At 49.3% G+C, this 13097-nt stretch overlaps 1 protein-coding gene across 1 annotated transcript in view; it reads left to right on the forward strand.

Moving 5' to 3' along the window:
* The window catches only part of SPATC1 (spermatogenesis and centriole associated 1), a 41026-nt gene that overhangs the window by 16740 nt on the left and 11189 nt on the right, over positions 1-13097 (forward strand). The window contains exons 2-4 of the mRNA XM_006830875.1: positions 10861-11487; positions 11589-12092; positions 12173-12312. Coding sequence (XP_006830938.1) covers positions 10861-11487; positions 11589-12092; positions 12173-12312 — 1271 coding nt within the window. The remainder of the gene's footprint in view (positions 1-10860; positions 11488-11588; positions 12093-12172; positions 12313-13097) is intronic.

The following is a 13097-nucleotide window of genomic DNA, read 5'->3' on the forward strand; positions in this document are numbered from 1 at the left end:
TATTACAGGATAAAGACCTTTCCTTGACTTTTTACAATAGTGGTCTCATACAGTATCTGTCCCTTTGTAATGGACTATTTTCACTCATCATAACGTCCTCCAGGTTCCTCTATGTTATGTTGTGTTTTGCAGCTTCATTGTTATTCTTCAATGTACATACTCCATTGTGTATGTACCAAAGTTTGTTCAACCTTTCTCTGCTGATGGGCGTCTAGGCTCTCTCCATCTTTGTGCTGTAGTGAAGAATGCTGAACGAACGTGGGTGTGCAGCTCTCTAGTCCCGTCATGGCTCTTACGGTTTGAGGATCTATTCCAAGTAGAGAGCTTGCTGGGTCATACTACTCCAACCTTCTCAGGAAGTGCCATATGATTTCCACAGAAGTTGCACCATTGTATAGTCCCACCAGCAGTGATGGAGGGTCCCGGTCTCTTCATATGGTGGCTTTCATGTTGCCGTAATGCTGGAAGCTGTCCCACCAGTATTTTAAATATTATCAGGGTTACCCATGGTAGACAGGTTTCAGCTGAGCTTTCAGACTAAGACAGACTACCTAGGAGGAGAAGCAGACAACTTCGGAATGTTTATTGTTGTTGTTATTAAGTGCTGTCCAGTTGGTTCCAACACATACTGACCCCATACAGGTTTCCGAGGAGGTGCTGGTGGGTTGGAACCACCAACCTTGTGGTTCAAACTGACCTTGCAGCCAGAGCCAAACCTGAGCCACTGAAAACATTATGAATAGCAGCAGAGTATAGTCAGCTTTAAGGAGCCCTGGTGGTGGAGTGGGTTACACATTGAACTGCTAACTGAAAGGTCACTAGTTAGAATCCACCAGCCACTCACTGGAAGAAAGATGAGGCCTTCTGCCCCAATAAAGACTTACAGCCTCAGAAACCCTGCATGGCACGAGCAGCAGCAGCATGGTTAGATATCGTCCTGGAAGATGAGCCCTTCAGGCTGCAAAGGACTCAAAATGACACTGGGGAAGAGCTGCCTCCTCCAATAGAGTTGCTCATGATGCTACGAATGGAATAAAGCTTTCAGAACCTTCATTTTTCTGGTGAGGCACAACTCAAAGTGAGGCGAAATAACTGTAAACATCTATTAATAATGAGAGCCTGGAATGTATAAAGAATGACTCGGAAAACTGGAAGGTCTCAAAAATGGAATGGGATGCAGAGATCAGTATCCTAGGCATTTGTGAGCTGAAATGAACTGTAACTGACCATGTCAAGTTGCCAGGAATGACAAATTAAAGAGGAACAGCGTAACTTTCATCATCAAAAAGAACATCTAGCTGGAAGTATAATGCTGTCAGTGATTGGATACTATCCACACACCCACAAGGAAGACCAGTTAGTATCACTATGACGCAAATTTACACACCACCACTAAAGCCAGAGATGATAAAATTGAAGAATTATACCAACTTCTTGCATTACTAAAGGATTCTTTGGGAAAAATATTGAATGATGCAGAAAACATCAAAAGAAGATGGAAGGAATGAATATGCAGAGTCACTGTATCAAAAAGAAATGGTTAATTTTCAACTATTTCAAGAGGAAGCATATGCTCGAGAACCAATGGTACTGAAGGAAGAAACAACTGAAGACACTGGCAAAGAACACGGCTCCAGGAATTGATGGAATACAAATAGAAATATTTCAACAAATTGATGCAGCACTGGAGGCACTCTATCATCTATGCCAAGAAATTGGGAAGACAGCCACCTGACCAGCTAATTGGAAGAGATCCATTTTTGTGCCCATTCCAAAGAGAGGTAACCCAACAGAATGTGGAAATCATCAGACAATATCATTAATAGCACATGCAAGTAAAATTTTGCTGATGATAATTTAAAACCAGCTTCAACAGTCCATTGACAGGGGACTGCCAGAGGTTCAAGCCAGATTCAGACAAGGATGTGGAACGAGGGATACCATTGCTGATGTCAAACGACGTATTGTGTTAGGCAAATTTGCTGCACCAGACCTCTTTTAAGAGTTCAGTAGCAAAGATGTCAGTTTGGAGACTAAGGTGCACCTGATTCCCAAGTCATTTCAGAGGCCTCATATGCATGTGATAGTTGAACAATGAATAAGGAAGACCGTAGAAGAATAGATGCATTTGAGTTATGGTGGTGGAGAAAAATATAAAAAGTACCATGTACTGTCAGAAGAATGGTCAAAAGGGAAAAAGAAGATGAAGAAGAAGAAAAGGGGAAATGAGAAACAGGAAAGAAGGAAAACCAAGTGGAAATACAAAGGATGAAATTCAAGGAAATGGAAACAGAGAATAAACAAAAACAGTGAAACAATGAAAAGGAAAAACAAACAGTACCTGTGAGCTGGAGAGAAGAAAGCTCACGTGTGGGTGCGGGGTTCCCTACCTGAGATGGGGCTCCTGTAGGCGGAGCTCTAATTGTGCTCACAGGTGGGTGTGGGAGGGATGTGGCCGCTGAGTTCGCGTAGGCCAAGCTCTAACTGCGCTCACGGCCCTCAGTCTGGAAGCAGTTCATTAAGGCCCTTGATGGAGCTGGTCTCAGTGTCTGTTAGGACCACAGGGCAGCTGGGGACAGGGTGGCTGGTTATGAGCATTTCTGCTAGACTTCCTGGTCTCTGGTTGCATAATGGTTACGACAGGCTGCTATCTCACGGTCAGCAATTCAAAACTACCAGCAGTTCCGCAGGAGAAAGATGAGGCTTTCTGCTCCTGTAAAGAATTACAGCCTCGGAAACCCTGTACAGGGTTGCTATGAGTCAGAATCGACTCCACGGCACATAACCACCCCCACCACCAATGGTCTGGTGACTCTGCCTGAATCCAAGCACCAGAGTGATGCAGCTGGTCCGGGGGCTCACAACCACCTGGCCTCCAACTCCTGAAGAGCAGGGGCTGTGCTGGGGGCAGACAAGGATGTGAGCTCGCCCCCACCTCTGGTCACCAGGGGAGTGTGGGGTAAAAGAAGGAATCTCACCTTTCCCGTCTCTGTGTGACTCTGCTCTGCCAGGCCACCTTCTGTCGGCAGAGCTGCACACAAAAGTTCAAGGTGGGCTCGCTGCGTCTGGCCAGCCGTTCACCAGGCTTCCTGTCTCACTGTACCTGCTTAGCTTCTCCTCCCAGCAAGCGCTCCGTCCTCTTCTCTAACCTTTCCTCACAAGTTCAGCCTTCCAGGATTCTCATGTGTCTGTTGCATTTGGTCTCTCAGTGGCTCTGTAAGATAAATCACTGGACTCCAAGGTTTGAACTGCAAGGTTGGCAGTTCAAACTCACCAGCCGCTCCTTGGAAACCTTCTACAGGGTTGCTATGAGTCGGAACTGACTCAATGCCACATAACAACAACAGTGTATGTTGTAAGGGCCCATGTAGTGTGTCTGCCTAGTCCACCATCTTTTCAGAGATCCCTGGTGTTGAAATTTTCTATCCGTTTTAGACAGTAATCCTTCATCTAATATATATAAATCGTTTCCAAAATTTTTTCTCATTCCATGGGTTCTCTTTTTACGCTTCTGGTGAAATCTTTTGGTGCACATAGGTGTCTGATTTTTAGGGGGTTCCAGTCGTGTGTTTTGCCTTCTGCTGTTGGTGTGTTCTCAGTCATATTTGATAGTGTATTTATGCCATGTATCAGAGCCCCTAAGTTTTTCATTGATGATCTTTATAGTTCTCAATTCTGTTTCAGTGATCACTGTACTGTACAAACTTTTTAAAGTTAAAAAAATTCATCACTTGTACATTTCTTGTTAGGATACAAGGCTTGCGGTTCTAATGACTGCGATCTCTTAAACATGTTCTGACCATTCTGAAATGTTCCTTGTTCATGTCTGATGTCTTGGCGTATTATGCCAGGTATACAAGTGAATAAGTACACAGTGTGCCCACAATATTGCACACACACATACACAGCACACAGCCCGAGCAGACCAGGGACAGGCGGTTATGCAGTTTGCGAAAACGATATGACTCACGTGGTATTTACATAAAAACACATTATTGCTGGTGTTTCTGAAACTCAAAAGTGGCCCCATCTCCCAATCAGAGATTCTGATGAGGCTGCTGCTGAGATTCTGTATGGTGGCCCTGATGGGCCTAGAACCTTCTTGACACTGTGTCTGTGACTGAGGTCATCACGGCCATGCCCCAGAGCCTGCAGTGCCACCCGGGGTCCTGAGCTCTCAACGTGTCCTTCTTGCCAGAGTGGACCTTGGCTCCTTGGCATCTTGAGGGTCATCGGCTCTTCTAGATAAGAGCGTGCTTCTTGGCTGGCTCCTGAGAGCTCCCATGACTGTCTCGTGACCGCAGCGGGTAAGGTCATTTTAGGGGAACGTCCGGCTGTGGTCACATTGAATCTCGATGCTTAGGACACAGATTTGAACCAGACAAACCTCAGTTCCTATCTTGGCCAATTTTTTGAAATCACAAGGTTTTATATCTACTTACATCTACACCCATTTGTTCCTTTTTATTGAGCACTTTGTATGGTCCAAGCACTGTTCTGGGCACTAGGAGAATATGAGGGTGAGTAAAAATTATCCACACTCGGGTTGTATTAAAACGCCCGACCACATCCACGGCTGATGACATCACTGAGCGTGCACATGAAATGATTCTGTCAAATAGATGAGTGACAGTAGATTATGTGGAAAATCATTTGCAAATTAGCCACGGCTCTGCCTGTGAAATAATCCACCACAGCCTTGTGTTTCTAAAAGTTTGTGTACAATGGAACAACGCACAGAAGAGGATGGACAGAAGCATTAGGACATCTGCAAACAAAATCAGACACTCAGAGGAAGGTCAGACACCTTTTAGAAAAGTCGTTACTGATGAGGAGACACAGATTCATCACTGCTAGCCTAAGAGTAAACGGCAGACTATGGAAAGGAAACATCCCTGGTTGTTGGCCTAGAAATGTTCAAAAGTCAACATCAGCTGGGAAACTGATGTTTACAGTTTTCTGGGACTCTCAAGGGTCAGTAGTAGAACACTGTCAGGAAAAAGGTTCAGCAATCAACAGTCCATGCTATAGTGAGATGCTCCCTGAAGAGCTGAAGCCTACACTTCGGGTTAAATGCAGAAAACTGCTATCCAAGGGCTTTGCAATCTTGCATGACAATGCACGTCTGCACACCTCTGCCCACACTGTTGGTACTCTGCAAAAAACTCATTTTGAGGTGTTAAAGCATCCTCACTATATAGTTCTGAACATGCTTCGTCAGACATTCTCCTGTTTGGTCCCCTGAAAGCAGCCCTTCAAGGAACAAGATTCACCTTGATGGAGAAGTAAAGACCACAGTACATTCATGGCTTGCAGCTCACCTAGAACAAGTTTTAATAAGGAAATACGAAAGCTTGTTGACAGATGGGCAAAGTGCATTGAAAGGCAAGGAAATTATGTCAAAAGATGATATATTTGTCTTTTCTAAAATTTGATTAAAATAAATTCTACAGCCAGAGTACGGATAGTTTTTCACTCACCCTAAAAGCAAGAAACAAACAAAAATCCCATGCCCTCACAAAAGGTCTGTTCTAAACATTTTCCACTGTGGTTTCACCAAGCTTTTTAGAAAATCTTCAAACATAAACCAAACCATGACCACGTTCGTCAACCATAAGGGGAAGTGAGGGAAAAACAGCAATGAAGCGGTGAGCTAAGCCCTACAATGTTCAATGGACTCCTGTGAACCCAGGTGGAAACCTGGTCAGCCAGCAGTATGGCAAGACCTGGGCACTCTTGGGCCCAGAGTCACTGACACAGCCACAGAGGACTAAGGTGGAGAGCGAAGCGTCCAGCTGATAAGAAGAGAGGGGATATGCACAAACCCACTTGACCTGGCTTCAATGACTGGATGATCAAAGCTCAACCAGAAGAAGAAATAAGAGGAAAAAAAGTGTAATCTGATACAATTTGATGAACTTGACCTACACCTATGGATGCAGTAGCTCAAAAGAGGGAACAAATCCTTACAGCAAGAATCATTCCCACCCCCTCCACACACATGGGCAACTTGGACATTGGCTACCCAAAATGGGGGGGGGAGGGGCTACAAAGGCAAGAAGTGACTGGCTTACAAGCTTTCAAGAGGGAATCTAGATCCAGAGTGCCTGGAGGAAGGCAGAATCTCCAGTGAGTAGTATTCAATCTGTCTAGGCGGGGCTGATGAAATGAAATGCATATTGGTCTCTTTTGATACAATAGTGAATAATTGTTATCAGAACTGATTGTGAGGGTTGGAAATGTAAAGGTAGACATTTTATAGCAAGGAGGGGAGTGATTAACTTTGCAGTCTAGGAGCGGAGATATCCCTAGGACCATCAATGGAGAAGAGCAGAGAGCGGGACCCTACCCAGAGAAGCAGTGATGCCTGAGATGGAAGCAGTGATGCCTGAGATGGAGGCAGAGACGATGATGACGTAGCAGCTGGGGACTTTAGACACAGAGAGGGCAGAGGGGCTGTGTGCTGACGACCAGGGTCGGGGGAGTGTAGGGGGCAGGCTTGCAGGGTATATACCCTTTGGTTGGTTGATGATGCATGGAGGGGATTGTAACCATGGCAATGAAACGATATATGATAGGATGAATGTAAAACTAATGTTCTCCCATGTAAACTATCATATAATTCACAATAAAACTTTTAAAGAAAGAAAGAAGTAAGTAAACCAGACCAGAAGCCCAATCCACTGTGGTCAGAGCAGACCTCCTCATTGTTCTCCTGCAGGACGGCTGGTGGATCTAAACTGCCAATCTGTCTGTTGTTGTTGTTGTTGTTGTTAAGTGCCGTCGAGTCGGTTTCCGAGGGTGTAAATCTTTACAGGAGCAGAACGCCTCATCTTTCTCCCGCGGAGCCTCTGGTAGTTTCGAACTGTTGGCCTTAAGGTTCGCAGCCCGATTCGTAACCACTACGCTACCATATTTAACCCACTGTGCCACCAGGATTCCGTCTATGAAAATTTTTGTTAAATGCTGTCAAGTCAGCAAACCTGTATAGGGTTTCCAAGGAGCTGCTGGTGCGTTTGAAACAGTGGCCTCGTGGTTCCCACCAACCTTGCTTTATCCCACAGCACCACACTAGGACTTTTCTGTGAAAACAGCTCTTTGAATGATTTCAGTTAAAACTACAGGGAACAGCTCATAATTGGCTGAACGATTCTTCTGCAGTTGGTTGTTTCTACCATTCAAAGGCCTTGCTTACGATGACACCTGTCTCCTCCTCTCCACACACTCATCCGGCCTCAGCACTCCTATCTCGGGTCTGGAACCCACACTTACACCGCTGGCCTCCTTCACTCCAAGACAGTCAATGTCCTTCACTCCCTTACCCCACTCAGCTCCTCCTACCAGAAATAGCATCCAGCGGCCACAACCACGCCATCCCCTCCAAGTGCAGAGGGTCCAGATCTGTATTGTGATTGTTGCTCTTATTAAGAGCTGTTGCGTCAGCTCCAACTCAGGGTGACCCTGTATAGGGTTCCCAAGGAGCCACTGGTGGGTTTGATCACCAACCTCATGGTTACCAATCCAGTGCTTATCCTACAGCATCATACCAGGACTTTGAAGGATCAGATCAGCTTTATTAAAGGTCTTAAACACCAGTTTCCATGGAGTTTGTCAGAGTAGAACTGCTGTCCATAAGGGTTTCAGTAGAAACAGATGGTCAGGCCTTTCTTCCAAGGTACCTTGGGGATTTGAACTACCAACCTTTTGATTAGTAGCCAAGCACTTAACTCGTTGCACCACCCTGGGACTTCTTGTGAGTTATCAGGTCCCTCGTTCCTTCTGCCCTGGCTCTGGATACAGGGTCTCGTCCCTCATGAGAGCTCTGTGGGCTTTGCTTTATATATGTTAGTATTATCTTTTCTTTGGGTCATAAGGTAACCTTCTTTGTCTCATTTAGTGATTTTTTTTACCAGAAGCCAACTTTGTTCCAAGTGCAAACTGGGGTTCTTTCCCTGTGAAGCTAGTTCTCTCCACCTTCACAGCCCTCACACACACACACACACACACACACACACACACACACATGGCCAGTCAGTTCAGAGCAGTCACCAGAGAGAACAGCTGTGCCCTGGAGCCTTCAAACATTCGGAGTCTGATCATGGCCTGGCTGCCAGGACAGAGGGCTGTGGGGTGTGATGAAAATCAAAGCTGTGGTGCAAGGAATGTGAAACTGTTCTCTACAGATTCATAAGAAAGCGCAAGTAAACCTGTGCTTGCCTTGCTTACTGGGCACTCCACTCCTGCCCAGTGAGTTTGACAGATTAGTAGCTAAGCACAAGTAAGCCTATGCTTATCTCACTGGGTAATCCGTCCCCGCCCTACCATCCTGTAGCCCCCCTGACCTTCCTCTCTCCCCTTCCTGTGGAACCAAACACCTGTCTTCCCCTTTGGACATCTCCAGTCTGCCCTGCCCTTCCGAGCTGGGCGGAAACGGCCCCCTCCCCACAGAGGGCTCTGAGTTCCCTTATTTGGCCCCAATTTTTCTTCTCTTCCAAATTCTCCCATTCCGTGGACTCCTTCTCTTCAGCCACAAACGTTATCATCTCCTTGCTCCCAAATCAAAAATGTTCATGAAACCCAAACAAAACTGAATTCAGAAAGAAAAAAACTACTTGATTTGATTATGCGATTTTAATGTATTCATTTGAAGAGAAAAAAACTCCAAAGGCACAGGCGACAGCAGAACCTCTTATGACATATTTTGAGTGAGAACCAATTGAGTGAAGCAACACGTAAGACACTTCCGATGCGTGTCAGAACGTTTCTGGGAGGTTTTAAGGAAAGGTGACTGAGCCTTGTGCGTCATGAGCCTCTGAAATGTTCATTTCCAAGAAAACCAGTAATACCTATTTATGTAGTAGGATAAAGAGCTCTGGTAGCATAGTGGTTATGAATCGGGCTGCGAACCAGAAGGTCAGCAGTTCGAAACTACCAGCTGCTCCGCGGGAGAAAGATGAGGCAATCTGCTCCCGTAAAGATGTACAGCCTCGGAAACCCTGTACAGGGTCGCTATGGGTCGAAACCGACTCAACGGCACTTAACAACAACAACAACATGTAGTAGGATTGCTTGTTGGTGGGGGAAACTGGAATTGAAATGCTTAAGGACTGGCTGGCTCCGTAAACAATGGCACCTCCACAAGGGGGCGATCGTGGCAAACAATTCATGCTGCTTCCAACGAAAGACCACGCAGAAGGACGATCTGGTATTCAAAGGAGCAACGACCACCACCAACACTGACCTGTTTTTTATTGTGAATCACATAAAGATTCACAGAACAAATCAGCTTTCCATTCAGTATTTCACAGACATTTCACGTCACTGATTTTAATTCTCACAACGTAACATCACTTATTCCACTGTCTCCCTGTGTTTCCTGTTCCCATGTCTTTATTTCCTAAACCTTCCTGCCTTCTGAATTTTCTGCTTAGGCAAATGCTGCCGTTTGGATCTCAAATGGTTGATTATTCTAATGCGTGTACAGCTCACTATTCCTACTGTTCATCTCATAGACCTGTCTGTTGTTTGGCTGAAAACTGAGCCGTGGGTGTTCATTTCCAGGCCTGAAGGATAACTAGCTGTCAGTAGCGTGGGCTCCACGAGTCTCTATCCAACCAGTAAACCTCGTCTTTTTTATGAGTTTTGATTTTGTTCCATACCAAAACTGAACTTGACATTTTTCAGGGGTCATCAGTCCATGACACGTCCATCCATTGGTGTCCTGTCTGAAGCAAAGTCTTGACAGGACAGCAGAGTTGAGTTGTTGTAACTATATGGGGACAGGACTATATGGGGACACAGACAGGTCCAAAGAGAAAGCCAACACGGATTACCCAATAAGTAAGATAAGCATAGGCTTACTTGTGCTCAACTACTAATCTCTAGTGGACAATTTCACATTTTCAGCACATCAAATACTCTGTTTCTGGATATGGTTGGCATCTGTCTGTCTACCAGAGAGCGAACACATTGCCCACAAGAGGTTGGACCTGTTTACCATCTGGCCCTTTTCGGCACTTCCCTGAAGTGTGTCTTGCACACTTGGAAAACATCTTCTAGGCAGCATGGACAGCGGCGACTGGACCTGCAGGGGTGTTGGCTTTCTCTTTGGACCTGTCTGTGTCCCCATATAATCCTGTAGTGAGCATTACTGTTTCCATGCCAGTAAAAATTGAATGGGGAAGATTTCAATTAGGTTCACACTCACCAGACCATCCCTGTATTTGCTGTCTCCTCTCCCCAGCTGTACCTCTGAGGGGTCTTCCCCTCAGTCCCACCCAAACAGTGGTTGGCTAAGTGCCCCAGGAATTCCATATGGGGCTCCAGGATAGTGAAGCCTATGAGATGGATGTCTGGGGGGCTGCTGGCCAGGTCTGAGCTTCTCTATTGTCTGCACCTGCATGAGCTTGCCGCCAGGAGCCAGCGGCCCCCAACTCATGGGCTACTCCTCTCTCCAGGTAACAGCGAGGACAACTTGGTGACTTGTGAGTCCACTTGGGGGCACACTGAGGGCACCAGCAGTTTCAGAGCAGTGGGCGAGTTTTGGGGTGTGAGGTGTCCCCGTGGCTGGGAGAAGAGGTGGTAAGAGATGTGCACCTGAGGCTGAAGGGGGACTTGAGTAAGAGGGGGGGCTAAGGAGCGCACAGAGGACAGGAGGGGGCCCCCACAGAGGATGGAGGTGCGTGGGTCTGGGCGACACCCTCAAATGTAGGAGGACTTGTCACCCAGGCCTACCCTGGATCACAGAGGTGAACCAGTCCAGAGGGCACCCAGCTAGTCAGGACTGAGCCCCAGCCTGCCTTCCCCGTTCCATGGAGGCTCGTTGCTGGGTCTGAGCACTCTCTCTGTGTCCCCCACCAGGTGTCTTTCTGCCCACGTCCCCGGCAGCAGCCAACCAGCCAGGCCTGCAAGATATGGGGATGGTGGCTCTGGCCCCCATGGCTGACATGCTGGGCACCCCACAGCCTGGCACCACAGTGGCATCCATCGTGAGCCCACTAACAGGCCAGCTCAACGCCCTGCTGTCTGGTTCCATGCCCATCTCACAGAGCAACCAGCTCAGCAGCATCCTGGCCGGGCCCGTGGCAGTGCCCCCAGTGGGCACACTGACCAGCTCCCTGGGCCTGCCTTCCACTGGCCCCCTGACCCCAATGAGCCCAGTAGCAGTGCCCCCAGTGGGCACACTGACCAGCTCCCTGGGCCTGCCTTCCACTGGCCCCCTGACCCCAAGCAGCCCCATGGCAGTGCCCCCAGCAGGCACACTGACCAGCTCCTTTGGACTGACTTCAACTGGGCCCCTGGCTCCAAGCAACCCCCTGTTTGCCCCTACGACAGCCCCTACGAATGTGCCTCAGAACCTGCTGGCCAGCCCCATGGGCAACCTGGTGTTGTCAGAGACTACCAGGGTACGGCTGTTGGAGTCCACGCGCCAGTGCCCCTCTGGACCCCAGGAGTCAGCTGGCTCAGGCCCCCCTGCCCACACCAGAGGTAACTGTGCAGGATGGGCGGGGTGGCAGGGTGCCTGGGAGGGAACAGCCAGGTGGGGCCCACCTGCTTGGCTCCGAACCTCCCCGTCTCCCCATTTCCAGCAGTGACGTCCACTGACCGCCCCAGGACTTCCCAGGATATGGAGGCCCTCAGCGTGACATTTGTGGGGCAGCCAATCCAGACATCCACCCCTAACAGCCCCACCACAGCCTTCTCCTATGGCGGCGTCTTCGACCACCGGACCCAGCCCACTGCCCCCCAGGGGCAGGCTGTCCCCGTCTCCGTCCAGGCCTCCTCCAGTGCCTGCTCCATAGCCCCTGGCCCCACCGCTCCCACTCCCGCCCCCCAAGCTGCTGCCACCAACTGTGCGTCCTCTAGTGGGACCCACATGGCCCAGGGCGCCACCCATTCCCCGACCCGTTCGCACCACTCCCCCACCCGGTCCTCCATCACCTCACATTCCCAGTCTCGCACATCTTGTCCTCCGGCTTCCGTCAACGACGCCCGGGGGTCGCGCGCTACGGAAACGACTCGGAAAAGCATCTTGGAGCTGGAGCGGAAGCTGGCCCACCGCAAGGCCAGTAAGTTCCCTGAGAGCCCCCGAGGTGAGTAGTTTCGGCCGCCCCGCCGCCCCCCAACCACGCGCGCACTGTGCCTCGGCTGACGACACTCATCTCGCCGCCAGAGTCAAAGCTGCTGGCCTGGGAACGGCTGGTGGGAGAGATCGCCTTCCAGTTGGACCGCCGCATCCTATCCAGCATCTTCCCAGAGCGAGTGCGTCTCTATGGCTTCACGGTTTCCAACATTCCCGAGAAGATCATCCAGGTCGGTGGCCTCCTGCAGGGGCAGGACGCGCGGGCGGGCATTGGGAGACTCGCTGAGGCCAAGCCGGCAGAACCCAAGGGGTCCCTGGGATGGAGGAAGAGCCAGAGGATGTTCCAGCAAGTCTGGGACAATTACCCCACCCACTCCACCCCCACCGTGGCCTCCCCAGAGAAGGGAGAAAGGAGAGGAAGAGTTAGGTCACCACAGGCTGCTCTCCCCCACTGGCACCTCAGAGTCACTGGATGGCCTCAAAGTGGCCTCGGGGTGGCCAGCCCTCACTTCAGGGCCAAGAGGCCTGCAGTGCGCAGAGGCCCTCCTGGACAGGCACAGCCAAAGGTCTCTCCCTGACCCTATGGGTCTTTGTGAGGGTCGCTCAGGCTGCAGGAGACACAGGTCCCAAGGACCCTGGAGAGCTGGCTGCCTTGTCCCCAGAGGTTTCAGGTCTGGTTTCATTCCAGCGTATTCCCAGCACACTGTCCACTTCCGCCTGCCCCTGTGGAGGGACATAGAGGGAGGATGCTTTCCCAGCATGCTCCAACTCGTCTTCCTGCCATCTTGAAAGCCTACACCCTCACCTCCGGAGGCCCTGTGGATGGGTGGAGCCTTTGTGTTCTCTGCAGCTTCCTTGATTCACCATCTTTAGTCTGAATTTGAAACGCTCTGTGTACAAGCTTAGGAGCCCTAGCGGCACTGCAGGCTAGGTGTAGGGCTGCTAAGGGCAAGGTCAGCAGTTCAAACCCACCAGCCAGTCCTCGGGAAAAAGGTGGCAGGCTGAGTCTGTTAGG

This window comes from Chrysochloris asiatica, unplaced genomic scaffold (genome assembly GCF_000296735.1).
Source record: "Chrysochloris asiatica unplaced genomic scaffold, ChrAsi1.0 scaffold00001, whole genome shotgun sequence".
Classification (NCBI taxonomy): domain Eukaryota; kingdom Metazoa; phylum Chordata; class Mammalia; order Afrosoricida; family Chrysochloridae; genus Chrysochloris; species Chrysochloris asiatica.